This window comes from Halichoerus grypus, chromosome 1 (assembly GCF_964656455.1).
Source record: "Halichoerus grypus chromosome 1, mHalGry1.hap1.1, whole genome shotgun sequence".
Lineage (NCBI taxonomy): Eukaryota > Metazoa > Chordata > Mammalia > Carnivora > Phocidae > Halichoerus > Halichoerus grypus.
In genome coordinates this window covers 175,215,525-175,241,430 of record NC_135712.1, presented here as the reverse complement: position 1 = coordinate 175,241,430, position 25,906 = coordinate 175,215,525, and the positions used below count along the sequence as shown (strand labels likewise).

Genomic DNA, 25,906 nt, shown 5'->3' with positions numbered 1-25,906 from the left:
ATTTTGCAAACTCATTTGTCTGTGAAATATTTCATTTTTACCCCCCACAGAACATCTAATAGAGCTAGTGTTTTTTGGAAGATGCCTGAGTAAATCTGAATTCTATAGTAAGCTAGTTTTCCACAACGAGAAGAATCCTTTACTTGAATGCAACACAGGTCCTTTATACCATTGGAACCAGTGTCTTAATCTAGATATCTGATACACTGGCAACATCACAAGGGCTGGATGAGGGCTCTTTTTGGTACACGCTCAGTTTGACGGTGGACTGATGAGCATACATCCCCACCTTCATGATCGTTGAGGTCAATAACCCAGTCATGTATATTGTATCTTTGTAGCACTCAGTGAAAAATAATTGCATAAAATGTGTGTTCAACAATTATTTTTCCATAAATACTTACAAGGAACTGTCGCATGTAAACGCTGGTACCAGTGCCCTTCATTTCTCTACTCTGAATGTCAGCTGTTTATACTTCCCACGTCATGTCAAATCACATTGACATTGGATGGGAAAAAAAAAAACAATTTCTGTAAACAGTTGGAAATGCTGTTAAAATTTACATTGAAAATGGACTTCCTCATTTGCCATTGTATTTGAAAAGTACTCTTGAGAAGTAACAAATGGAACGGTTCCATATGTTTTTAGTGAGAGTGCTTGCTAATCCTTCCCTACAACCGTGTTTCTCTTTGAGGGGCTGAGACTGTAAACAGAGTCATCTTAAAGAGCTTGATAACTTCATAGATGCATGGGGTCCACCACAGACTTCCTGAATCAATTTCTGGGAGCAAGGCCTAGGGAGCTGTATTATAACAAGAATCTTATCAAATACTTAGGTACATTAAATTAAATAAAAATATTTTTATTTTTACACAGCCGTCAAACATGGCCAGGTATGATTAAAGTGTAGGATATAAAATCATAGACTATCAGTTAACTCTTAAGGGCTTTCATCAAGAAACTAATTATCTTGAACTTCTGGAATTTGAAGATGTGGTTTCGATCACAACCTTCTTAAAACTTGGTACTCCGCTAAGTTAATGCATCTGAAGGACAATCCATGCTTTATGGTAAGAATGGAGTCTATTTAAATGGTGATATATTAAAAATGTGTCTGTGTATATATATACATAGGTACATATAGGTATATATGTTTAAGTATGTTTTAAGAAAGATTTAGTGCCATGGGATTTTAACACTCTTAGTCTGGAAAAAATTTGTGACTTTTTTGTATTATAGCAAATTCGATCAAGCAAAGGAAACCCAGACTGCTGTTGCCTCCTACTGAACGGGGCAGTGAGTCTTCAGTTACTATCCTCAAAGGGGACACCCTGCTGCTGGAGTGTTTTGCGGAAGGCCTGTGAGTAACTTGACCTCTGTTTATCACTTTGTCCATCCATTTCTGTAGAGAATAATGCCTCAGTTAAGCAGTTACTCCTAGACACACATTTTTTAATTATTTCTTTAAAAAAAACTCTGTTACTACATTTCTGGAGGAAGTAATTTGCACTTCACTCTACAGATTTCAGGCTGTGACTGAGATTGATTTATAATTAGATTGTTCTGTCAGTTTGTGATAGTGTGAATGGAGGTGACAATGACAACATTCTCCTTACCTAAGTCAGTGGGGAGATGCCATCCTTAGAGCTCGAGGTTCTTAGCTGTCAGCCTCTTACTGTTGCTGCTGGGTTTTTGTCTCTCTGCGATTCCATTTTGTCCTATTCCTTCTCGTTATGCAACGAGCTCTGATTCCTTTGCAGGTCCCAAGGAGCCTTATGTATCTATTATTTCACCCTGTTGACCTTTGCATACAAGGAGGTCCAGACCATGTAATTTTAGAGAGCTTCACCTAATAATATAATTAACTCAAATTTTCATATCTGAAAAATCAGTGCACATTTCCAAATCCTCCAAAAAATGCCTTAAGGAAATTTCACTTGGTCATCTCTTAAAATCGTTACATTTGTTGAGTAAGTATCCTGAGTCTATGCAAATAGGGACCATCTTATTTAATTCTGAGTCATGAAAGTTTGCCTTTTTCCTGCCACCATCCCTCTATGCTTACCACCACACGACCATTGCTACCATTGGGAATACCATGGGAAAATACATCCCACCATCCCAATACCCTGAGTTTACATAATTAGCTTGTAAGCTCAGGCCTTCTTTTGGCTGGGCACCTGGTTAGTGAAGTAGAATTTGAAATTTTAAAAATTGTCGTCATTCATAATTCAGTATATATTCTGAATGGGTAGTTTTAAATTGGTTTTTGAAGAAAAAGAGTCCATTTTAAAGGTTTTGCAACCCCTAAGTTTTGCAAATGTCTCTTCCATCCAGCGAAGACGTGCAGGTTGCAGGGCATCTGGGTAGCTCAATCGGTTAAGTGTCTGACTCAAGGTTTCGGCTCAGGTCATGATCTCAGGGTCATGAGATTGAGCCCCCAGTGGGGCTCCATGCTCAGCGGGGAGTTGGCTTGGGATTCTCACTCTCTCCCTCTCCCTCTGCCCCTCCCCCCCCACGTGCACTCTCTCTCAAATAATAAATAAATAAATCTTTTGAAAAAGAGAGATCTACAGCTTATGTGTTTGAGATTGCCATAGTGTATTTGATGTAACTAGTTAGATGTGCCTTGTGACATGACCTCTGTTCCAAAAGTTTGGTCTCTGTATTATGTGAGAAGGTGAAAGCCTCAGGTTCAGTTTGAATCATGATGGTAACTACCTGCTCTGTTGTTCTTATTCATAGATGTTTACAGTGGTAGCAACTCAGTTCTTTCAGGATTCATCACTATTCTTGGTTGACTCTTTGGGCAGGGTGAACATTTCAGGAATTCTTTTTTCTTATTTCCCACAAATGCCATAATTTACCTCTTGAGTTGGCTGGGAACTGCACGGATTTTCAAAATAACACAAATGCTCTCATGTGCTTTTTGGAAAATGCAATGTCATGAAGCAATATATAGAAAGAAAATGGACATAAATATCTGTGTCCTTGGGACGGGATGATTCCTGATGGAGTGTCAAAGAGTTTTCACCTACACTGGCTTCCTCTTACTCATGTTGGGTTTGTGTTGGATAATCTATCTTGCCTGGTCCTCTTTCAGATTTTGTATTGTAAAATTTTTAGAGTCCTTTAAAAATTGTTTTCTAAGAAGTTTTTAAACCATGAATGTTCTGTAGAAACAAATCATTATAACTTGGACGTTGTACTCTTTATTATGTGTCAGGCACTCTATTTTACACTTTACACGCATTAGCTCATTTTATCCTTGCCACATTTCAGGGCTATCATTATTCCCATTTGCAGGTTAGGTAAATGAAGCCCAGAGGCTAGAATTCACTTCTTCAAGCTCAGTGAAAAGTGGAGCTGGAACTCCATCCTTTCTGCCTCCAGACCCTAAACTACCTCTACATTTAACGTATTTCCGTATATTTCAACCAAATGAACTGTTCTCTTCAGCTAAGGGGACAGGGTGGGATGGGGAAACCAAGCATGGCATTGTTTCTGAATCGGAAGAAGTGGCCTGTAGTAGATATTTCTGTAAATGGTTAGTCATAATGAAAATGTTGATACCATTAATTAAAACAGGAAAAACTAAACAGGGTTTCAGGTCTACAGATTCTGTGAAGAAGAGAGAAATTTTGAATAGTAGAAATGACACTGTGAATCTCCTTCAGAAGAAGAGGCAGTGACTGGAAAGTACACATTCATGTGCCAGTTCACACTCACTCCCACCCTGGAAAAGCTGCTTTAGGATTAGAGGGGGATATTGTTGCTTCCCTCTGTTGATCATTGGGCTCACACTGTTTCTTCTCTCTCGCCTCTCTGTTTTGTAAATTCATAAGCTAGGTGTGATTGTGCTGCAAGATGCTACATTGTAAAAATGTAGGAACTATAAGGAAGTATACAAACAAAAATTGGCTGGACAAGGACCTGAACAAAAATTTAAGATTATGAGATAGTGCATGTTTGTATAGTAAAAGGGATTAAAGATTAAGCAGTATATTTTCATTCAAAATTTCATTGCTCAAATACTGTTAGTATTTACTAACAGTACCTTAAATTTAAAAAAAAGAAGAAAAAAAATTGACAAGAATATAACTGGACATCCTTGGAATGGGATAGATATGTCCCTAGATAAATGAGGTCTCATGTTCACCTGATACTTATAGGTAATCTTTTTATTCTCTTCTTTTAAGGGATAGGTATAGAGGATTAGACTAGTTTTTGAGGACTAGCAAAAAAAAAAAAGTCCTGCAGAAAGTGAGATGCTTGCACTATTAAAACCTGGACTCATGGAAAAACTGGTTTGGAGGAACCGAGGTCCAGAGCAGCCTGTAATTTGGCAAACTGCCATTTTAACAGATGGCTTGGAAAGCAAGCAGTTAAGAGACTTGAGTTCGGCATCCTGTTAGGTGGTGTGCTCAGGAAGCCGGCAGCTAATATCCTCTCACAGCTGCCTGTCTGAGCATCATTGCTGTTCCCCACAGAAGTATGCCCCGTGCTCTCAGCCTGGGCAGATATAAAGTAGTGGTTCCAGCTCTGGATGGCTTGTAAGCACTTGAACCTTGAATGGAGGAGGGGAAGAGAGTAAATGTGCATAAATTAAAGGACCTACATCTTTACCTCCAATATATATTTTTGCATAATAATGGAATTATTTTAACTGATCAATACAATCTTAGATAATTGACAGAGACTATATGAGATAATTGTTCAGTTATCGACTAGTAGCTAATTAATTTGGCTACAAGCACACATTCCAAGAATATACAGTTAGGAAGGAAAAGGGGATGGAAAAAGCACAAATATAATAGAACACAGTGGTAGAAAGGACAAGTTTAGTGTTGGACAGACTTAAGTTCTAACATGTCATTTATTACCCCAGTAACTTTAAGCAAATTAATTAACTTCTTGGAGCTTCAGAATCCTCACTGGTAAAGTGATGATAATTAATGCCCATCTTTAGAACATATCAATATCTTGTAGCTATTAATAATAAAAATAGAGTGAGGAAGGAAAAGCAGCATCATTAAAAATAGCAAAATAGGGGCACCTGGGTGGCTCAGTTGGTTAAACGTCTGCCTTTGGCTTAGGTCATGATCCCAGGGTCCTGGGATCAAGTCCAGCATCTGGCTCCTTGCTCAGTGGGGAGCCTGCTTCTGCCCCTCCCTCAGCCTGCCATTCCCTACCCGCCTTGTGCTCTCTCTCTCCCTGTCAAATAAATAAATAAAATCTTTTTTAAAAAAATAGCAAAATAAAGTTTATTCCATTCATGTAGCCCAACTGGAGAGGAGAAATAAAATATTATCAGTTAAAATCAGCCATCAATGCTTTCCACATAATTCTTTTTATTTATTTATTTATTTATTTTTTCCACATAGTTTTTTGAAAAGATTTTATTTATTTTAGAGAGAGAGAAAGAGCGACAGTGCAAGTGGTGGGAGGGGTAGAGGGAGAGAGAGAATCTCAAGCAGACTCCCTGCGGACAGGGGGCTCCATCCCACAACCCTGAGATCATGACCTGAGCTGAAACCAAGAGTCAGCCGCTTAACGGACTCAGCCACCCAGACACCCCTCTGCATAGTTTTTAAATCCCAAGAGTCATAGATGGCACCCATCCTCCACTCGTCTCATTTTTGTGAGCTGGGATTTTTCTTAAACCCAGCTGGCTTGATTCTCCACTCCTGTTTCCCTCCCTAAGGTGGAGAAAGTTATCCTCTTGATGTGTGACAAGTTATCAGTTTGGTTTTAGTTTTGTTTTGTTTTTACTTTTTTTTGTTTGTTTTGATTGGGTGATCTCATCTTTTCAAGCAAGGGAGATGTGGTTCATTCCCCCTTCCCTCTGTTCCCCAACAGAGGGAGAAAGCCATGTGTGCTTACTCTTGGGTCCTACTTTATCTTGTTTTTCAAACTCTTACAGGGAATGGGGCAGTTATTATTAGCCACTTCAAATCACTTGCAAGGAGATTTCACACTTGAAATATATCTTGTAAATATTGAAAGTTTGAAAAATATCTTATGGTATTTCTGTGGGTCCAATTATCCACCCTTTTATCTAGCCACACCTATTCAGCTATTATAATTCCTAGAATCAGGAATCTAGGTTTCCTGAACGAATTGTCCTCACTATTCATAAAACAGCTATTTTAGAGTCAACCCTCTTAATAGAAGAAACTCGATTTCCGTAGAAGCAGACTATTCAAGGAGCTTTCAGTAAAGGAGACCTGATCCGGTCTGACGTTCACCATCGAAGGTGGTGTGCAGGTGCGCACAGGGAAGGCTGATTTTTATTTACTGGAGCTCCGAGTGCATACATAAAAGCATCATGTTAAGGGATGTGACCTGGGAGGCTCTTTAAATTTAATTGTGCACTTTAAAAAATGTTTATCACTCATTTATTGTGTTGCAGACCAACTCCACAGGTTGATTGGAACAAAATAGGTGGCGACTTACCAAAAGGAAGAGAAACAAGAGAAAATTATGGCAAGACTTTGAAGATAGAGAATGTCTCCTACGGGGACAGAGGGAATTATCGTTGCACAGCCAACAATTTCTTAGGATCAACCACTCATGATTTTCATGTTATAGTAGAAGGTACATTCCCCATGTTGATTTATTTTTCTTCTATTAAAAAAAAAAGGTGAATTGCTATATGTAGTGGACCTACACTTCTAAAGCATATATGTTAAAACAGGTAAGCCGTTTAAACTTTTAATTTGAGAGTGGGTACTGGATTCTATTATACTCCAATTAACCAGATTTGTCATTTACCCCACGATACCTTATAAAAGGGACAAATGGCAAGAAAAGATCTCACGTTAGGGATTAAACACAGATAACTTCCACATAATTTTTATTATAATAAACATGATGCTGCATAATATTAAATCATAGAAGAAGTAAGGATTACAAAGGAAGGATTTATTATGATTAAGTATCATGATGAGCTTGTTTCCCAGGCCTATGGTTAACTTGCTATGTCCTTAATCAATTTGCTTCACCTTTCTGTACATCAGTTTCTTCCTCAAAGAAATGAGGGTGTCAGACAAATTATCTTAGTTCTTTCCTAGATACATTATTTTTCTGTCCATATCTTGGGTTCACATGACATTTAATATGTTACTTATGAGGAAAGGGTAGACTGGATGCTAGAAATATTAATTTTCTATCAGATGATGTAAAATACACATTATATTCAAGTCATCTCTGTAAACCCAAGCCTTTTAATCAATAGAGGCTTAGCTATTGTTTCTTATATTCACAGAAATAAGTGGGCCATGATGTCATCATTTTAAAAAAAATCTACATATCACACCATGTAGATGTTGTAGCTGTATCTGCCCTGCAAGTAAAGGTTATCTAGGCATCTTGGGAATCTGATTGACGCAGACTGTTTTCTGTGGGTCTGATTACATTGAGGTCTCCTATCTATAGTTTGGTTGACTGTATTGATCAAATTAATGGATTGATTACTGCATCTGTACTTATTTAGTACTGTGTAGGCTTAACTACTGAAAGGAATTGTCTCTTTCAGGATCCTATTTAGTGAACCAGTGCTCTAGGGTTTCCATTTGTATTCCAATAAAGTTTACTGCTTAAGCCTTCAGTTTGTGCAGGGAACACCTAAGTAAAAGGCTGACTGTTTTAATTAATGGGGGGGAAAAAATGAAGACTCAGACACACATTCCACTTACAAGTAAATGTTAGGATAATTGTTTTAGTCGTCTGCTGTTTGGAATGACACCGCGTTTCCAAGACCTAGCCCACAGTGTATATGATTAAGTTAGGAAGAGCGGAAAGCCAAAGATGAGAATATCATTTTCCTTGATTCAAAAAAAGCAAAACCTGTATAGGAGAAATATTACTCATATTACCAATATTACTCATAAATATCATTAGCTGCCAACAGTGATATATTCCTCTGATTTTAAATTAGTCACAAAGAAATTCAGAGAGGAAGAGTTTGAGAGGTTTGTATATATATTTTTAGTCATCATTTGATGCTCCCATATAATTCAGCTACACCATGCAACAGGGATATTTTCCTGTAACCCTTTACCCCTGCCCAGCACAAACATATACCCACAAACCAGACATGTCTAATTGTTAACTGCTCCTACTCCAAGTTGCTGACTATTAGAAATCCTTCCAGATGGCTGGAACATTGCTACGGTAGCTGAATATTTTAACAATCTGGCCACGGTTTTCTTGACTGTAAGACTGAAGCTTTCAAAAGCATTGCAAGGGTTGCAAAAAAAAAAAAAAAAAAAGGATGTAAACTTAATTACACAATTTAAAATGTTGACTGTAGGACTCTAAAGGATTCCAAAGGAATCTAGGTTTCCTGAACGAATTGTCCTCACTATTCATAAAACAGCTATTAGCCCTATTGAGATGTAAATTATGTTTTTATTAGGAACATTTAATCTTTTCTCCTTAATGAGAAGCTACTAAATGTGCCCTCGGTTGTATGTTTTAGTAGTTTCTCTTCACACATGCAAGTGAAAGGCAAACTGGGCTCAAGAAGTCGGTTTTTCTTTTTTTTAAATGTGAAAGCAGTAAATATAAGCCTCATTAATCATAAGCACGGATGAGCTTATTCTATTCAATTGTCTTCTGCTTTCCTGCACTTTCTTTCCCTTTTTTGTCTCTTGTTTAGAGACTCAAATGAAATAACAAGGATTACCATAGGATCACAGAACAATGCTACTGTGAACTTTGAAAATCGAGTTCATTCTGAAAACACCCATTTGTGCTTAAATAAAAGCATGTATTATATTGTATTCTCTGTCTATGTGATGTTTCTTCTTTATTACTAAACACAATCAAATTCTGTAATTGAAGTTACAACATCCTAAATATGAAAACCGTATGCATTTTCAAATTCTGTCATACATGTAAGCAAAAACATCCTTGTCTTGACAAGGCACAGGTATCCTTTCTAGGTATCTATGACATAAATATTTTACATTCAATAAGGAGAGATGCTAAAATGGCATCTAAGATACTCTAAATCCGGGAATCAGAATATGACCACAATCACATTTTAACTAATTATTTAAAAATAAACTCCCACCAACAGCATTCATGTAGTAAACTTTGGAATCATTTAAGACTTTTGAATTTTAGTGTAAAAGGTAAGTATTTATATGTAATTATATACTCATAATTGTCTTAAAAAGATACCATGAACTCAAATGCAATTCATTGATATACTTAAGAAAGCCTCATTTTCAAATAATCTGTTATTTCTAAAGAGTTACAATTAAATCCAAGTTTGATGAACCTAACAATTTTGATTTAATAGAATATAGATATTTAGTAGGAATCTGTTACTAAGAAAATAGCTTCCGTGTTGTTTTATAGGTACCAAATTTCCTATTTTATTTCATTTCATTTTCCTTCCAGTGATAAATGTCTCTAATTAACTTGCTTATTATATTCTAAATGTTCAGTCATTTGCATCTCAGTTTTTAACAACATACAGAAATTATCATCTTTTTTTATTTACAATTTGACAAATTGAGTAAAGTTTCAATGTAAGTAGTTTTCATCAGTTACCATGTATCTTAGGATAATAGGTAAAAGCATGAGATTCAGTGATGATGTTGTCTCTCAGAATTTTCCATTTTAGCCTTTTTTTTCCCTCCCTCTTTATCTTGAGCTTTTTTTCAGCCTTTCCACTAGATCTTACCCTTCAGGAATAGAGTTACATGTTCTAAGCTTTGGAAAACATCTGTTTGTTCTCTGTTCCTGCATGTCCTTAGCCTAACTTCACTCACCAAAAATAACCTGACCCATGGCCAGTGTCCTCAGGCTCACTATGCGTTCTTTTGTGAACAAAGTAGCACCTAGCTAAATATGTTCAACCAAGACATGAAATTATGAGATTGAGAAGTCAGTGATTCCCTCCTATCTAAGGGTCCTTCTTTCCTCCCAATGCCTTTCTCACTGGGGTCTTTAGGGATCAGTCATTTCAGTTTAACTCATAATTACTCCATATGTGTCTGTTCTCATTGTGCTAAGCAGAGGAGACACAAGAAAGACTAAGATTCCACCCTGGCTCTTTATTTATCTGAGAAGCATAAAAACAAATGTCCAAGCATTTATAAAAAAAAAAAAAAAAAGCTTATCCAAAAGGGGGATGCTACCTAGTGAATATACGAAATCTTGCTATCAGCCTCCAGTGGATAGATGTTGGAGGAGCTTGGATTTGGAAGCACAAGGGAAAGTTGGTAAAGCCATATGGCCTTGGTTTCTATCAGTGGTCCAAATTAATAAAATAGTAATTAACTAGGAATAACATCACATTTACATTGGAATCTCAATGCTGCTCAGTTTATAGGTCTGCAGATCCATGGAGTGGCAAGAACACAGAATGGGGCTTCTTTTCTTGGTGACACTGAGCAAGTTAGAGAGCATCTCCAAGGCTCAGCCCTTGGTCTGCAAGGAGAGTTGGAGAGGGTGACAACTTCAGCTTAATGCAGACACCTAGAGGTTAATGAAATTTGTAGGATGAGAATAGAAATAAAATCCTGATTTTATTATGCATGTATATTTAAAGAAATGTCATCATTACATGATCTCCTTTATTTTATTATTTGGCAGATTATTATTATTTTATCATTGCCAGATAACATTAATTTCAGGTGAACAACACAATGGTTCGATATTTGTATATATTATAAAATGATCACCAGATTAAGTCTAGTTAACATTCATGGCTACATAATGACAACAATTTTTTTTTTTTCTTGTGATGAGAACTTTTAAGATCTACTCTCTTAGCAACTTTCAAATATGCAATACAGTATGATTGACTACAGTCAACACGCTGTACATTACATCCCTATGATTTATGTTTCTACATTTAGTTTTTGCTCTGAAAGCAATAGTCTTAGTTTGCTGTTGTAAACATGGAAATTTTCATGTTCATGGAACTTTTTTCTCTAACTCGAATGTTTTATTTTATTGTGGTTGTGTGAAAAGACAAAAGGAACAATAACATCAAAAATGTGCATAGACACGCACATACACACCCATCTCACAGGGTCATAAGCAGTTCATAATTTGGACGATTGCATTTTAACCTAAATGACTAAATATTTACAGATTATGAATACACATTTTGAATTTAAGATTTAGTAACTAAGCCCACACCCTATGGAATAATTACTAGGGCATGTCTCGTGCTCGGACTTGAATTTGCCAGGGTTATTTGTATATTTTTCTTTTTCTTGGTGAATTTATAGGCATTTTCTTTTCACATAATCCCTTTGTTTCCCCTTTACTTAAAAAAAAGCAGTTTAAGTGACATTTTTTTCATTTTACACATATATGTACCTTTAAAAGAGTTTTCTTTTTGACAAAAATGGAAATCCAAAAATGTCTTGGGGGAAATAACCAAGCTACACTTGATGGGAATTACTCCCTGCAGGTATTGTGCAATTTTCTCTGGAATCAAATTATCCAAACCATCCACACTTTAATCTAAATCTTTTATTCACTCCTGACATAGTAATATACTTAAGGTGACAAGGTATGGCAGTAATATTTGCACTAAAGACAAATGTCTCATTCTGTCCTGAAACACCACTTAGAATTACACTATTGGAGCATTAGGGCATGAGAAGATGCAAGTAATTTAAATACATCTTTTCCTCCATTGTTTTGAGGACAGTAAGCTAAATGTTGGTTTTAGGCTTCCTTCTGCCTGCCTTACAAGAAATAATCTCTAGACATATAATGTTTCCCAAATTTTTAAGATAGATAAGTAGACATAGATATGGGTATAGATGCTACAGTCATTAAGAAATATTTAAAATAAATGCTGAACATTTTAATTTCATTAAAAAATTCTCAAAATACGTTTATCGAGTATCAGCCTTTTTAGATGCCTTGCTGCAGCTTGAAAATAAGCTGTAGCCAGCACTAAATAAACTTAACCATCTGCTTATCCCTCCATTTTCCGTTAATGAGATAGGTACTTGTGTTGCTGAATCAAGTGATTGTCTATATGTTGATTTTATTATACATGCTAAGAGTCCAAATTAGATCACACACGCACACATACACACACCCTATAACAAAAACAGTGCCCATCTTGCCTTCCAGAGCAAGGATCAAAAAGAGCTAGTGTGAAACACTTTATTGTGCCTGCCATCTGCTGGTGCATTAGAGAAATGCAGGCCTTAACATTTCTGGACCTTCTGACGTGGATAAACTCACTCATGATCTCTTCACTTTACTTCCAGAGCCTCCTCGCTGGGCAAAGAAACCTCAGAGTGGTGTGTACAGCACTGGGAGCAGCGGTATCTTGTTATGTGAGGCAGAAGGAGAGCCTGAACCCACAATCAAGTGGAGAGTGAATGGCTCCCCAATTGACAGTGAGTGAAAACCCCACTTGTGATGCAGTGCCGAAGGCAATGGTGTGCGGGGAAGGTTGATAATCCGACACCCTGCTTATGTGTAAAATGCAACTGGGAAGTGACTGGCCCATCAGGACAGATCCAGCCAGGAAATCCAAAAATTGCATCTTTCTAAGCAGTTTGATTTATGCTTAGATTCATGGAAAAGCCATAAATAATATTTGTATTCGTTGAGTCATTACATTAATTGTATATAAAAATATGGTTACAAAAATAAAACAAAGGGCGCCTGGGTGCCTCAGTCGGTTAAGCGTCTGCCTTTAGCTCAGGTCATGTTCCCAGGGTCCTGGGATGGAGCCCCAGGTCGGCTTCTTGCTCAGCAGGGGGCCTGCTTCTCCCTCTCCCTCTGCCTGCCCCTCCCCCCTGCTTGTGCGCTCTCTCTCTCTCTCACTCTGGCAAATAAATAAATAAAATCTTTAAACAAAAATAAAAAAAAATAAAACAAGTGAATGAGAAAGAGAATCCAAGGAGGAAAGCCCATCGCTCTCCTTCTCCCTGAGAAGAAATAGGTGCAGCGACCTAGTGGTTGAGAGCATGGGTTGGAAGTCAGGACTTACCATAGACCCAGGCAACAGCGACCCTGCCCTGGGTTCTGCTCTTTACAAGAACCTGCTCTGGCCATCCTTTGGTCATGCCTGCCTCCTCTATTATTTGAGAAATTCACAGGGCCAGTGAGAACTGCAGAGCTTGGACACAGGCACCCCACTCCTGGCTCCCTACATGTTCTCGATGGAGCTCCAGTAGTACCCGAGACCAGAAAAATCCCCGTCCAGTCAACTCTGAGCCCTCCCACAAGGCCTGGACATGGGAGGATGGGGATGCACAAAGGCTGAAGGCCGATTCTCCCTACTCTACCATTTCCAGCATAGAACTCTGAGAACTCCAAAAATCTTCAGTTTGAACCTAGAGGTCTGGTCAGTTTGAGTGTCTTTCAAAGTAGGATAGAACAAATTTTGTCAACTGATTAGCTTAATTTCGAGTGTTTACATTATTATCTGTTGCTTTCATAAGTTCCTTTTGTTCTGGACCCACTCATGTCAAGGGTAGACATCCTGGTGGTCCACAGACCTGAGGTCCCATCTAGGCTGTGCACCTTCCCAGGTGTATGATCTTGAGCTGTTTACTGAATCTCCCAAAGGTTTAGTTTTAGTGTTTTTTTTTTTTTTAAAGATTTTATTTATTTATTTGACAGAGAGAGACGCAGCGAGAGAGGGATCACAAGCAGGGGGAGTGGGAGAGGGAGAAGCAGGCTCCTGGCTGAGCAGGGAGCCCGATGCGGGGCTCAATCCCAGGACCCTGGGATCATGACCTGAGCCGAAGACAGATGCTTAACCACTGAGCCACCCAGGTGCCCCGAAGCTTTAGTTTTTTAACAGCACAACATAGCTAATGGTAGTTGGTTGTGATTGAATGAGGTAAATGTGGTCAACCACCTAGGATAGTGGCTTTTCTGTAGAACATTTTGGTAGTTTATAAATTCTGGGGCCAGAATGCCTCTGTTTGCATCTAGGCTTTACCATTTACTAGTTGTATGATTGGGCCTATTACTGACTCTCTTAAAACCTGCTTCCTCATCAGTAAAATGGGCGTGAAAATTGCACCAACTCTTGGGTTGTTGTGTGGATTAAAGAAAACACCATGCAGAGAATGCTCGGGACAGGGACACTCCTAAACTTTTGTTTACTATTATTGTTGTCGCATAGCAAGCACTCAGGAAACCTTAGCCCTCATTATTAATATCCTCAAATTTGAGATTTTTTTTTCATCTCTCTAGAGAGCAGACTAAGAAATGAATCCAAGGGAAATGAAAACAATTGTTGTTTATAAAGAATGTTAAGGATGCTAAAATAAGGAATGCAGATTCTCTGGAACATAAAATTATAAAATTTATATCTGAATGGCACTTGACTGTTTATGAAGGATAGATATTCACATATTGCTTTGAATCCCCAAGTGAACATTTTTGATGGAGGTACGATTATTCATATTTAACCGATTGATTCCTTCATTCAATAATATTTATTGAACGCATTCTTTGTGCCAGGCGCCGACTGGCCTTATTGCTTGGGAGGTAGCCGTGAATAAAATGAACCTAGTGGGGAGAGTCAATCAATAGACGAATAAGCACGTAAATGTGTGCTGTAGTGTGGTAGATAAAAAATAGCTGAGTAAGGGCTGGGTGTAAGAGAAGTTCAGGACCTAGAGTTGCTATTTTATTTTAAGATAATACTAGTAAGCCCCTTGTGGTAATTTACCTTTAAGTAGAAAGCCTGAAGGAGGTGAGGGAGGCAGCCATGTAAATACATGGGGAGGAGCTTTCAGGGTAGAGAGGTCAGGGAGTGCAAAGACCCTGAGGTATGTTTGAAGTGTTGATGTCAAGCAAGGAGTCCGGGGTGGTTGAAGCTGAGTGAGTGGGAAGGGCTGGGACACGAGATCAGTCAGCTGGTACAGGAGCCTCATTGAGCGTATAAAGGTGAAAGCCCGACTGGAGACTTGGGATTTTATTGTAAATCAGATGGGCAGCACTCGGAGGTTCTTGAGCAGGAGAATGATGTGATCTGATCTATTAACGAAGGATTGTTCTGACCTCTGAATGGAGAAGCAGCCGTATGAGTGCTCCAGCTAGAAGCAGCCTGAAAGACCCTAGAGCCGAGGGCTAGGTTGGTAGTAATAATGGTTAGGTTCTGGATGTATTCTCAAAGTAGAGCCATTAGGTTTGTTCCTGATGAGGAGGTCAGGGCTGAAATTAACTTACACGAGACAGCATAGCTGAATAATGGCTGGTGTAGAGCCAAAGCTACATCCTTGCAGTCTAAGCTCAGTGTCCCTTCCACAGCTCTCCTTGCTCCCCCGCAAATGGGCTGTAGCCGTTTATAGTTTGGGGTGCTTGATCACGGTGGGCTGACTGAATCTCTCTGAGCTTACAGTTCTAGCAATTCTATATCTTTTATATGTGGTATTTCAAAATTAAATGAAACTGGTTACTAGTATTGGTAACAGGCCTAACCTTTTTCAAATGCTTTGCCTCTAGTATCTGTGAGCTTCCTAACAAGCCCTGCAGAAGAGAATTTTTTTTTTTTTAATTTTTTATTCTCCAGTTTGCACATGTGGCAACTGAGGCTCAGGGAGGTCACGTTACTTAATTGAAGACACAACCCCAGTCTATTTAGAGCCAGAAACGGAACCCAGAAATGATGAAGTCTCAGAGCTGAAGTTTCTCCCACTATATTTATTGCATTATCATCCACTGAGCTGACCAAAGACAACTTATGACAGAACTAGTGTGTGTTGGTGGATATTGATAGAGAACTGGCTTTCTTGAATCCCAGGAGCTCTTGTTAGTCTTGGCCCATATGCAGCAACACTCTGCAGTTTCCATACCTCTTCCAAAAGGCAGCCTCAAGCCATGCTTAGCTCTTTGTCATCTCAAATCTGTGGCTACAGTTTCATTTTTTCTTTTTGTAATGCTGTGTTTGAGTCAGGGTTTACCATGGGCAGATGAAACAAGGAGTCTAAAGATAACGATGGGGAGAGCTCTGAAAGTTGTAGAGCTGGGTGTCGGGTGTGGGAATGCGGAATCAGATCAGAGGTTCCAGTCCTTTAAAGCCTTAAAGAACTTTAAAGAACAACTCATCCTGAGCATTCTCAAGAGATAAACTGCCCTGCAGGATTGTACCACTTTTCTACTCTTGCTATATAAATGATCACTAATTTAGTGGCTTAAGACAGTATACATGTATTATTTTACAATTCTGTAGGTTAGAAGTCCAGTAAGCCTCCCTGGGCTGCAGTGAAGGTGTCAGCCATAGTGTGTTCCCTTCTGGAGGGACTAGGAGAGAACCCCTTTCCTTGTCTTTTCCAGTTCCTGGAGAGAGCCCGCATTCCTTGGCACAAGACTCTCCATCTCCAAAGTCAGCATCATTGCATATCTGACCATTTTTTCATAGCCTCATCACCCTTTCCACTGGCCATGGCCAGGGAAGCTTCTCTGATTTTAAGGAACCTTGTAATTACGTTGGGCCCACTTAGATAATCCAGGATAATCCTTCCATCTCAAGGCCCTTAACCTTAATCACCTCTGCAAAGTCCCTTTTGCCATGGAAGGTATAATATGTTCTAGTGGTAGAGATTAGAATGTGGGTATCTGTTGGGGGCTATTACTCTGCCTACCACAGAGACCTTCTAGGAATAAAATGCCACCCAACATAAATGGTTTTCCATCATTTCAGGAAATATTTACTGACTGCCTCCACTCTGCACTGGGGACACTGTGTACAACACACAGACAAGATCCTGCCTATGTGGAGCTCACAGTCAAGTGTAAAATTATGTTCATTTTTTTTTAAAGATTTTATTTATTTATTTGACAGAGAGAGAGACAGTGAGAGAGGGAACACAAGCAGGGGGAGTGGGAGAGGAAGAAGCAGGCTTCCCGCCGAGCAGGGAGCCCGATGCGGGGCTCGATCCCAGGACCCTGGGATCATGGCCTGAGCTGAAGGCAGACGCTTAATGACTGAACCACCTAGGCGCCCCAAATTATGTTCATTTTTGACTCTCAAATGTATAAGGATACTCTTCTATTTTAATAAGCAATATTCTATGTTTTCTATAAACCAAAACTTAGTATAGTCACTATTTTGTATAATAGAGACACAATAAGGGCTAGCAGGGAGGGGCAGAGGGAGAAGGAGAGAGAATCTTAGGCAGCGCAGAGCCTGACTTGGAGTTTGATCTCATGACCCTGAGATCATGACCCTAGCCGAAACCGAGAGTCAGACACTCAACTGACTGAGCCACCCAGGCGCCCCTTGTAATGTCATTTAAACTAAAAATTTTAACGTCTGTGTCCCTCATTCGACATTCGTAGCTAATATGTTTCCTCTTTAATGAAACAACACATGTGCTACTTCCAACAGAGTTCTTTGGCCCTTAATAAATGTACTGGAAATATTAGATTTTCTCATTTCTCAAAGACATTTCCAGAATTATACCTGGATCAGGAGTAAGGTTGGATTTATTGCCAAAAAGTAGAAACTCTAGCCCCTGATCTCAAGAAGTGTTTACTCTTACTGTGAAAACAAAATATATGAGCTGTGTATCCAACGCGGTTAAATGGGAAAGCAAGACAATTGAAATGAATGGTATAGATCAGAAAATGGCACAGGGAAGAAAAATCAAATGGAGGAACAGAAGTGTCAAATGCCGAACAAAGGAGCCAGTGTTGGTGGACTGGTGGAATCACTCTATGCTGATCATGTGATTTGTTTTGGCAGTATTGGAACCTAAATTTATAAGAATAAGTGAGGTTTAGTTATAGTGGGATTTGAATGCTGAACAGAAAATCTGAAATTTTATTTATGGGTATGAATAGGGAGAGGCAATGAGCTAGAGATCAACAAATATTTTAGAAATCAGTAGTAATCTGAAGGAAGATTGAAATTGGAGAAGGGTCTGGAAAGAAAAGCCCATGGTTGATGCAAAGAAATTCTACAAATTGGCTTCAGTGAACTATTATTCACCCTAAACTGGTCTTAAAATATAAATACTGTGTGACACATTTAATAAATGGCGTGTAAATATTTTATGTCCTATTTTTTATCAAACTGACATTCTTTAATCTCTTGCAGAAAATCCATTTGCTGGTGATGTTGTCTCCCCCGGGGAAATCAGTTTTACCAACCTGCAACCGAATCACACTGCTGTGTACCAGTGTGAAGCCTCAAATGTCCATGGCACCATCCTTGCCAATGCCAATATCGATGTTGTAGGTAAGCAGACTGTTTACCTGCTGTTTTCTAAGGGAAGATGTTCAAGGTCGTGCACACAAGTCAGTTGAATTCCAGACACATAAAACATGGGGGGGAATATCATCAAAGTACCTTTCATCTAACATTTGGGTATTAGCCTTCAAACTAAAATTATACTTCCTTTTTTCTTTTTTCTTTATTTTTTTTTAGAGAGACAGTGTGTGTGCACAGGAGTGGGGGTGAAGGGGCAAAGGGAGAGAGAGAGAATCTTAAGCAGGCTCCACACCCAGCACAGAGCCTGATGCGGGGTTCGATCACACGACCCCAAGATCATGACCTGAGCCAAAATCAATAGTCACTTAACCGACTGAGCCACCCAGGCGCCCCTAAAATTATACTTTCAAAAATGTATTGAATTTGGATATTTTTCTAATTCAGGAACATATATTGCAATATTCGGCTGTCTCCCCTTTCTGTTAATATGACTAGGATATAGAAAAATCTAATGTGTGTACATTATTTCTTACATGAACATTGACAACTGTATTTATGTCATTTTCAAACAGATGTCCGTCCACTGATACAAACCGAAGATGAAGAGAATTATGCTACGGTGGTTGGTTACAGTGCTTTCTTACACTGCGAGTTCTTTGCTTCACCTGAAGCAACAGTGTCCTGGTAAGCTGGTACAAGGTTTTCTTAAGAGAATGTCAGTGGTAGATTTCACCTTGTGTCTTCATCCATCATTTGACGGCCTGTTGTTACATGTAGCCAATACCTCTGAGAAATAAGGTAGCAAACTTAATTACCTACTTCTCCGGGAACTGTTGACTAGCTGTGCAGGATTTTTGTCTCATGGGGAGATTAGGGAGAGCCATTTCTGCTTACAAAGGAAAGCAAAGAATTAAAGTGATTACTAAGACAATTTTACAGATAGATTTGGTTTTTCATTATGGGTATATCAAAAGTCATATATTACAGCTGACCCTTGGACATTGTGGAGGTTGGGTCTGATCCCCCATGCAATTGAAAATCTACGTGTAACTTTTGTCTCCCTCAAAACTTAACTACTAATAGCCTACAGTTGACCAGAAGCCTCACCATAAATAGTTGATTAACACACATTTAGGATGTTATATGTATCACATGCTTTATTTTTGTAATAATAGCTATCTTTTTCTTAAATGTTTTTCCATATTTCTAGGCTACACAGTTTGTGAGTTCTTTTAAGTTGTTGCATATTTCCAAAAATTTCTCCAATATATTTATTGAAAACAATTCATATACAAGTGGACCCGGGCAGTTCACACCCATGTTGTTCAGACTTAACTGTACTTTTTTTTGTTGTTTTGGGTCTTTTCTAAATAATTATCTAAGCATGCATTTGATTCCAAACACATGCTTAAAACTTCTCCAACATGTATTTTGAATTTAATTTCAATATATCTATTGGTGTAATAAGTCCAGACACCTCGTGTGGATCTGCCACGTTTGTTACTTCACCAGAAAACCTTGGATGAACTGTTCTTAAACAAGTCTGCCATGGCTCTGCAGGGCTGAGATTAGAGTGAGGAGGGGGAGGCAGGGTCAGGCAAGGGCAGGGTCAGATCCTGTCTTTATTTAAAAATTGGATATTTTGCTCATCGTGGATTTTTTTGTGTGCTTTTTATTTTTAAAAATAACTCCATTAAAATATTATTTATCTTGAGTCCTGAGATTTTTTGGCAATCCTTACATTTTACCCCTGAGGCAAGTGCCTCACTGGCCTTGCCCTAGTCCCGAGCTCTAGAAAGTACCATGTGAATGGCAGCCAGAGTTTACCCTTTGAATTTTTTTTTTTGTTCCAGCAGAGCCTCTTATTGTGAAATGTACTGGGTAAATCAAGCTTTGGCAGCAAATGCTCAGAAAATGGATGAATGTAGGAGAAAATGACTCTGGGTTGATAAGGGCAAATGTAATCCATGTCCACGGGACAGGAACTACTTCCTGGCCTATAATATTTCTGAATGACCAATGTTCCCCCAGGATGGCAGGAGGTTCAGAAGGTTCATTATCTCTTTCAATTACTAGCTTTCCCATTTAGTACCCTGAAGCGATCATTAACTAAAGAGTTCACCATCAATACACCAGAAAATATTTATTAAGCTGTGAGGACAGATGCAGAAATGGTCCTTATAGCTACGAGAAATGCAGCAGAAGCATAGAGCATGGGCCCAGATTTCCTCTAATCACAGTCTATCTGGGCAGATCAGATATACACCTCGGCTAGGACCCATTCTCAGAAAAACATAAACCCCAATGGAACATTTCATAAGGTCTGCAGAGCTCCTGAAGAAAGGGTAAGCTTGAATGACATCAGCAGCCAGTTTCAGGAAGCGTCTGCAGTTCTGTCACATCTAAAATTGATTTATGTTTTCTGTGTTCATAGGCAGAAGGTGGAAGAGGCAAAACCTCTTGAAGGTAGACGGTACCATGTCCATGAAAATGGCACATTGCAGATCAACAAAACCACAGAAGATGATGCTGGCTCATACTCTTGTTGGGTAGAAAATGCTAAAGGAAAAACCGCAGTCACAGCCAACTTGGATATTAGAAGTATTTTTATTTTGGTTTTACTTTGCATGAATTCTCACATGGGTTTAGTTTGTCTTCATTTTTCGAAATGAAACAATATGATTTATTGAGTGCCTGTTAAAGTTCTTAGACTGTATTTCTAAGCTCCCAGATTGTGTTTTATCGAAAAGACTGTCACAGAAATTATAGGATGTGCTGATGATGTGTTCATGGCTTTTTACAATTTTAAGAGGGGCTTAGGTATTTGGGGGATGACTGGCAATAATTTAAAATGCTCTATTTTGGGATATTTCTGTGACTGTGTTTTACTTCAGTAACCAACTCAACATAAAGTCATCAGCAATCAACTCTTGGAGCTAAAAGTTTCACAAACCCATAAAAGTTCAGCTTCATAAAGACTGGGGCATGACAGGATGGAAGATTTTTTTGTCCTCTTTTTGCATCATAAACCGCTTTGCATTTTTTTCTCTTTTCGGAACAAAGTCCTGGGTTTCACTAGTATTTTGGTTTTAAAATTGCTCCGAAAGTCCTTTTCAGGAACACATAATAGAGAAATCCTACAGTGATTGTAGGGAGAATCTATATTGCTTGTGACATGTCATTATCGTAGCCTACACTGTTGCTACTTAGATGACAAGTGTATCTGTTGAATCATCGTTTTCATGGATATCCTGATATTTCTGTCTCTCTTCACACACGTACCCTCCCTTCCATGTTTTTCTTCTGTCTTATATTCTTTTACAGTATTTGGGTTTTTTTTGTACCCTAAGTCCAACATGCCAACCCCATGGACTGTATTTTTTTTTTTTAATTTTATTTTATTATGTTATGTGGACTGTATTTTTAAGCACATAGATATTCTCTTCACATGTCTGCTTAGCTCACGTCTGCCTGGGTGTTTATGTGTCATGGACAGTTTTCAAAATGCCCTTGTGAAGTCTGTGAAGATGATTCTTTTTATTCTTTATACAACCAACCTATATCAAAGTTTAGCAACTCAGTCAGATTCAAAGTCAAAGAGAGGGAAGCCCAGAATCCGAATGAACCTTCACCTTCCTATTGCCCTACACGGCGCTTGGCCCAGAGTGGACCTCAGAACTGTAATTGACAAAAGGATGGACAGGGTCATGAACTTTTCATCTGCTCTAAGCACCCACTTTATATGTAAGGCATATATAGGTATCTTATGAGTGAAGGATAAAAACACAATTTTTGCATATAAAAAAAATTTCTGGAGTGGAATTGGGTAAGAGGCTATATCGCATCGTGTTTGAAAGCAAGAGCTTTGGTCTCTGCCAAACTTAGGTTCAGATTCCAGCTCAACCCCTTACCAGTTGGGAAACTTTGGTGTTACTTAATTTCATTTTAGCCTTATGTTCTCTGTAAGGTGAAAATATTAATATTTGTAGAATTATTACAATTATAAACTGTTATGTGACCATGAACTTCTTAGCAGAGGTCCTGGTCAATAGGATAAGGGCTTTATTAAATGGTATCTATTATTAGTAAGCGGATTTCTGGCTTTAAGTTTAGAAATAGGAGTAGATGCTTAATAATTCACTTACAATTAATTCAATTAAATAATCTCTTCAAGTTTCATGCTTAGGATACCGAACGATCTTTTTTTTTTTTATCACTTTCAAATTTTTTAAATTTTTTTAAGATTTTGTTTATTTATTTGACAGAGAGAGACGTAGTGAGAGAGGGAACACAAGCAGGGGGAGAGGGAGAAGCAGACTCCCCGCTGAGCAGGGAGTCGGACTCAGGGCTCGATCCCAGGACCCCGGCTGGGATCATGACCTGAGCCGAAGGCAGACGCTCAATGACTGAGCCACCCAGGCGCCCCTATCACTTTCAATTTTTAATCAGTTCATGTAGTAACATGTAGATAGTGAATATTAAAACGTATTGTGGAATTGGAGGTCAGCTCATGAGATTTGGCCTCTGAGAGGGTCACCAAGTGGTACAGGGGGGTAAAGTACATCTACCCTTAATATGGCCTCTAAGAGTAAGGATCCTAAATTTTGAAACAGCCATAATGAGCAGACATTTTAAAGACAGCCAAATGTGATTCTTTTTAATTCATTTGATTTGAAATTGAATTTAATTTATTTGATATATTTGAATTTGAAGCTAAATTTTTGAGCTTCATATTATGGGTACCACTAATTTACTTTTACAATATCACTCATTATACCTCATTCAACAAGAATTTCAGCAAATATGTGTTAAGTGCTTGCTGTATACAGGGTCCCTTCTGGGCTGTGCAGATACTTCATGTAACAAAACAGACACAGCCTCTTCTTCACCGGGCTTAAGTTCTAATTTCCCACCTTCATGTTGACAGATCACCTTGCATGGGCTTTACCATTTAACCCCCAGTTTCTGAATTATTAATAAACACATTAATAGAAAATCAATTAATTTCCTTTTCCCCCCTTACAGTGGTGTGATCACATGACCAGAAGCACCAGAAAGGGAAATTGTATTTTTTCAACCTCTAAAGACATTTGTTGGCTCCCACTCTGCCTACTCCTTTTGCCCAAGAGGTAGTAAGGGGAACTTCTAAGATATTAATTAGTACTTCCACCCTAATTTCTCAGAGGTCCAGGCCTGATGGAAAGAAAATAGTAATGAAACATGATGTCAGGAAATTACAGCGTGACAAACACTGCGTGAAGATAAGACTGTTCCGTCGACAATTGGGGTTGATTAAATTGCAGGCACCTGATTGCCAAGTAAGCTGGGATGTAAGCATCTCACTAGTCTCTTTGTTTGCTTAAAAACAGATGCTACAAAACTTCAAGTTGCTCCTAAGAATCCTCGCGTCCCCAGACTGCACGTGCTTGAATTACATTGTGAGAGCACGTGTGACCTGCACTTGAGGCAGAGTTTGAAGTTGTCCTGGAGTAAGAATGGAGAAGCCTTTGAAATTAATGCCACAGAGGATGGCAGGTAGGGAAGGGGTTACGCTCTGTCGTCGTCCTGGCTTGGGATCAACACTGAGCAGTTGAAAAAAAATAGTTGTAAACGTGTTCACATGGAAGTAAAATACGAAAAGTGATTAATACATTTCAGTCTTCTCGGCAGGATTTAAAAGGTAATGCAGTGCAGGGTTTCACTTTTCTCTCCCATGGTTGGCTGCTGCTTTTTGCTGCTGACTTTTTATAGAATGTGTGCCCTTCTGTTAGCGCATGAAACAGAGCCCACTCCAGGTGTGTGAGGCGTATCTGCTCACATGGCCCCAGAGGGGACCCTGCCTGTCACCCATTTCTATCCCAAACTCTGATGAGTCTATCTCATGCATGGGCAGAACCTGAGTCATACCTCCAGTCCTTCCAGTTAGAAAGTATGGACAAATACACTGTTAAGCCTCCTAATCTCCGTATGGAGAATACAGAAAAAAACATAGAAGAGAGAATGTGGAAGGAAGTGTGAAAAGATGCTGACTAGCATTAGACAGTATTAAGTATATCAGAGAAAGAGAAAAGAATATTTACTGAATGCTTATGCTATCTTTTGAAAGCATACAGAGGTTAGTTCTCCTGTCTTTTGGATTGTGACTAAGTAGGGGTTAGAAATAGACCATCCTTAGCCAAATCTCACCTGCAGTTTTATGTTGTTATTCGTCATTCTGAAAAAATAAATCTGAAGGTAGAACATGCATTCCTTTGGTGAGACTGTGGCAGGGTGGTAATTAAGAGCATGGACTTGAGTCCAGTGGCCTGGATTTAAATCTCACTTTGGTCACTTCTTATGTCTATGACTTTCGACCAGCTGCATAACTTCTCTATGCCTTAATTTTACACTCTAAGATACCTTCATGGGGTTATTGATGAGTTAACATACTTAGCACTTAGAAAACACAAAGTACTCAGTCCAGTTTAGCTCTCATGATTTGTGCTGATGTCTGCAGACATTTAATGGCCTCTCTCATTTCTCGAACCTGCTTGGCCCCTATTGTGTATGTGTGCAAACATGTGCTTGCACCACCTCCGTGCAGGGGCTTTGGTCTCGGCTGGGTACTTAACTGATTCCATCTCATCCCTCCTGTATACATAAGAGTTTGTGGAAAGGAGCGGATGTATTAACAACTAGTTGTCACTGAGACAAGAGGAGATTAATTATGGACCTAAAAGACTACACATTGCAATGGAGATCTTCACCCTTAGGTTAGGTCTTAAGTCAGTCTATCAACTGCTGGGATCTCTCCATATTCTCCCTCTTTTGTCACTGCTGCCTAGCTGCCTGGGGTCTTGCGTATGACCTCTGGGCTATAGCTAAAAAGGGAATCAGAGACTGGTGCCTAGCTGGTGATAGGATCTGCATATTTAGGCCCTGATCCCAGAAACTCCAAACATCCTCTGTGTGGCCCTGTTGAATGGTTTCTGTAGGCTCCTGGGGCTGACACTCAAATGAACCTCTGACTATCTCAGTGAACTAAGCAAGTGACACAGATGTTCTGCGAGTTTTCCCTAGGGTAGGGGTGAAGAACAGTAATCTTAGCTAGAATCTCTTAGAAGAGATCTCTGGATTGGGGAGGGCTGGGAGTAACACTTGCTGCTGGGTTGACTGGGGCCCAGAGCGGGCATGGAATTCTAGCAGGGAGCTGAGATCACAGGTATCTGCTAAATTTCTAGGGAACCATTAGTAAGCTCCTGTCTTTCACGTTCTGCTGGGACAACTTCTTATTGGTAGGTAGGCAGGGGGCTAGAGGCTTTTACCTAGGAAGAGGTTAAGTGAGTTTTACATCAGAAATGTCAATCATATAAGTCCCTTTCCGCAAGGACATTATTTATTTCAACTATATAGCAAACTGTTGTAAATATATTTCAATTTAGTGGAACTTAATTTTCCTAAAAGTGCTTAAATAGTTAAGTTGACAGTACATAGGTATAGGGTAAAAGGTATAATTTATAGTAAAGAAATTTTCATGTCCTAAACTGGATTACAAATTGGCAAAATAGAACAAATGATAAAAAGCTAGTGGCAAGTGATTTACAAAAAAGCGGTACTAGTCTGCCCTCTACTGTTCAAATAAATCACAGTGCAATTGTTACCAGATTTATCAGATGGTCATTCTACATGTGAAGTAGAGGGGTGGAGAAAAAGGACCCTTGTCAAAAACACAGATTAGCAGACTCCAGGTCAGT

At 38.9% G+C, this 25,906-nt stretch overlaps 1 protein-coding gene across 10 annotated transcripts in view; it reads left to right on the top strand.

The window, feature by feature from the left end:
• CHL1 (cell adhesion molecule L1 like) overlaps positions 1-25,906 on the top strand; it is a 207,272-nt gene that overhangs the window by 145,406 nt on the left and 35,960 nt on the right. For all 10 annotated transcript variants that reach the window (XM_036071621.2, XM_078075952.1, XM_036071623.2 and 7 more), the window contains 7 exons: positions 1,241-1,361; positions 6,414-6,598; positions 12,259-12,390; positions 18,060-18,200; positions 18,746-18,857; positions 20,608-20,774; positions 23,543-23,708. In XM_036071621.2, the coding sequence (XP_035927514.1) occupies positions 1,241-1,361; positions 6,414-6,598; positions 12,259-12,390; positions 18,060-18,200; positions 18,746-18,857; positions 20,608-20,774; positions 23,543-23,708 (1,024 nt within the window). The remainder of the gene's footprint in view (positions 1-1,240; positions 1,362-6,413; positions 6,599-12,258; positions 12,391-18,059; positions 18,201-18,745; positions 18,858-20,607; positions 20,775-23,542; positions 23,709-25,906) is intronic.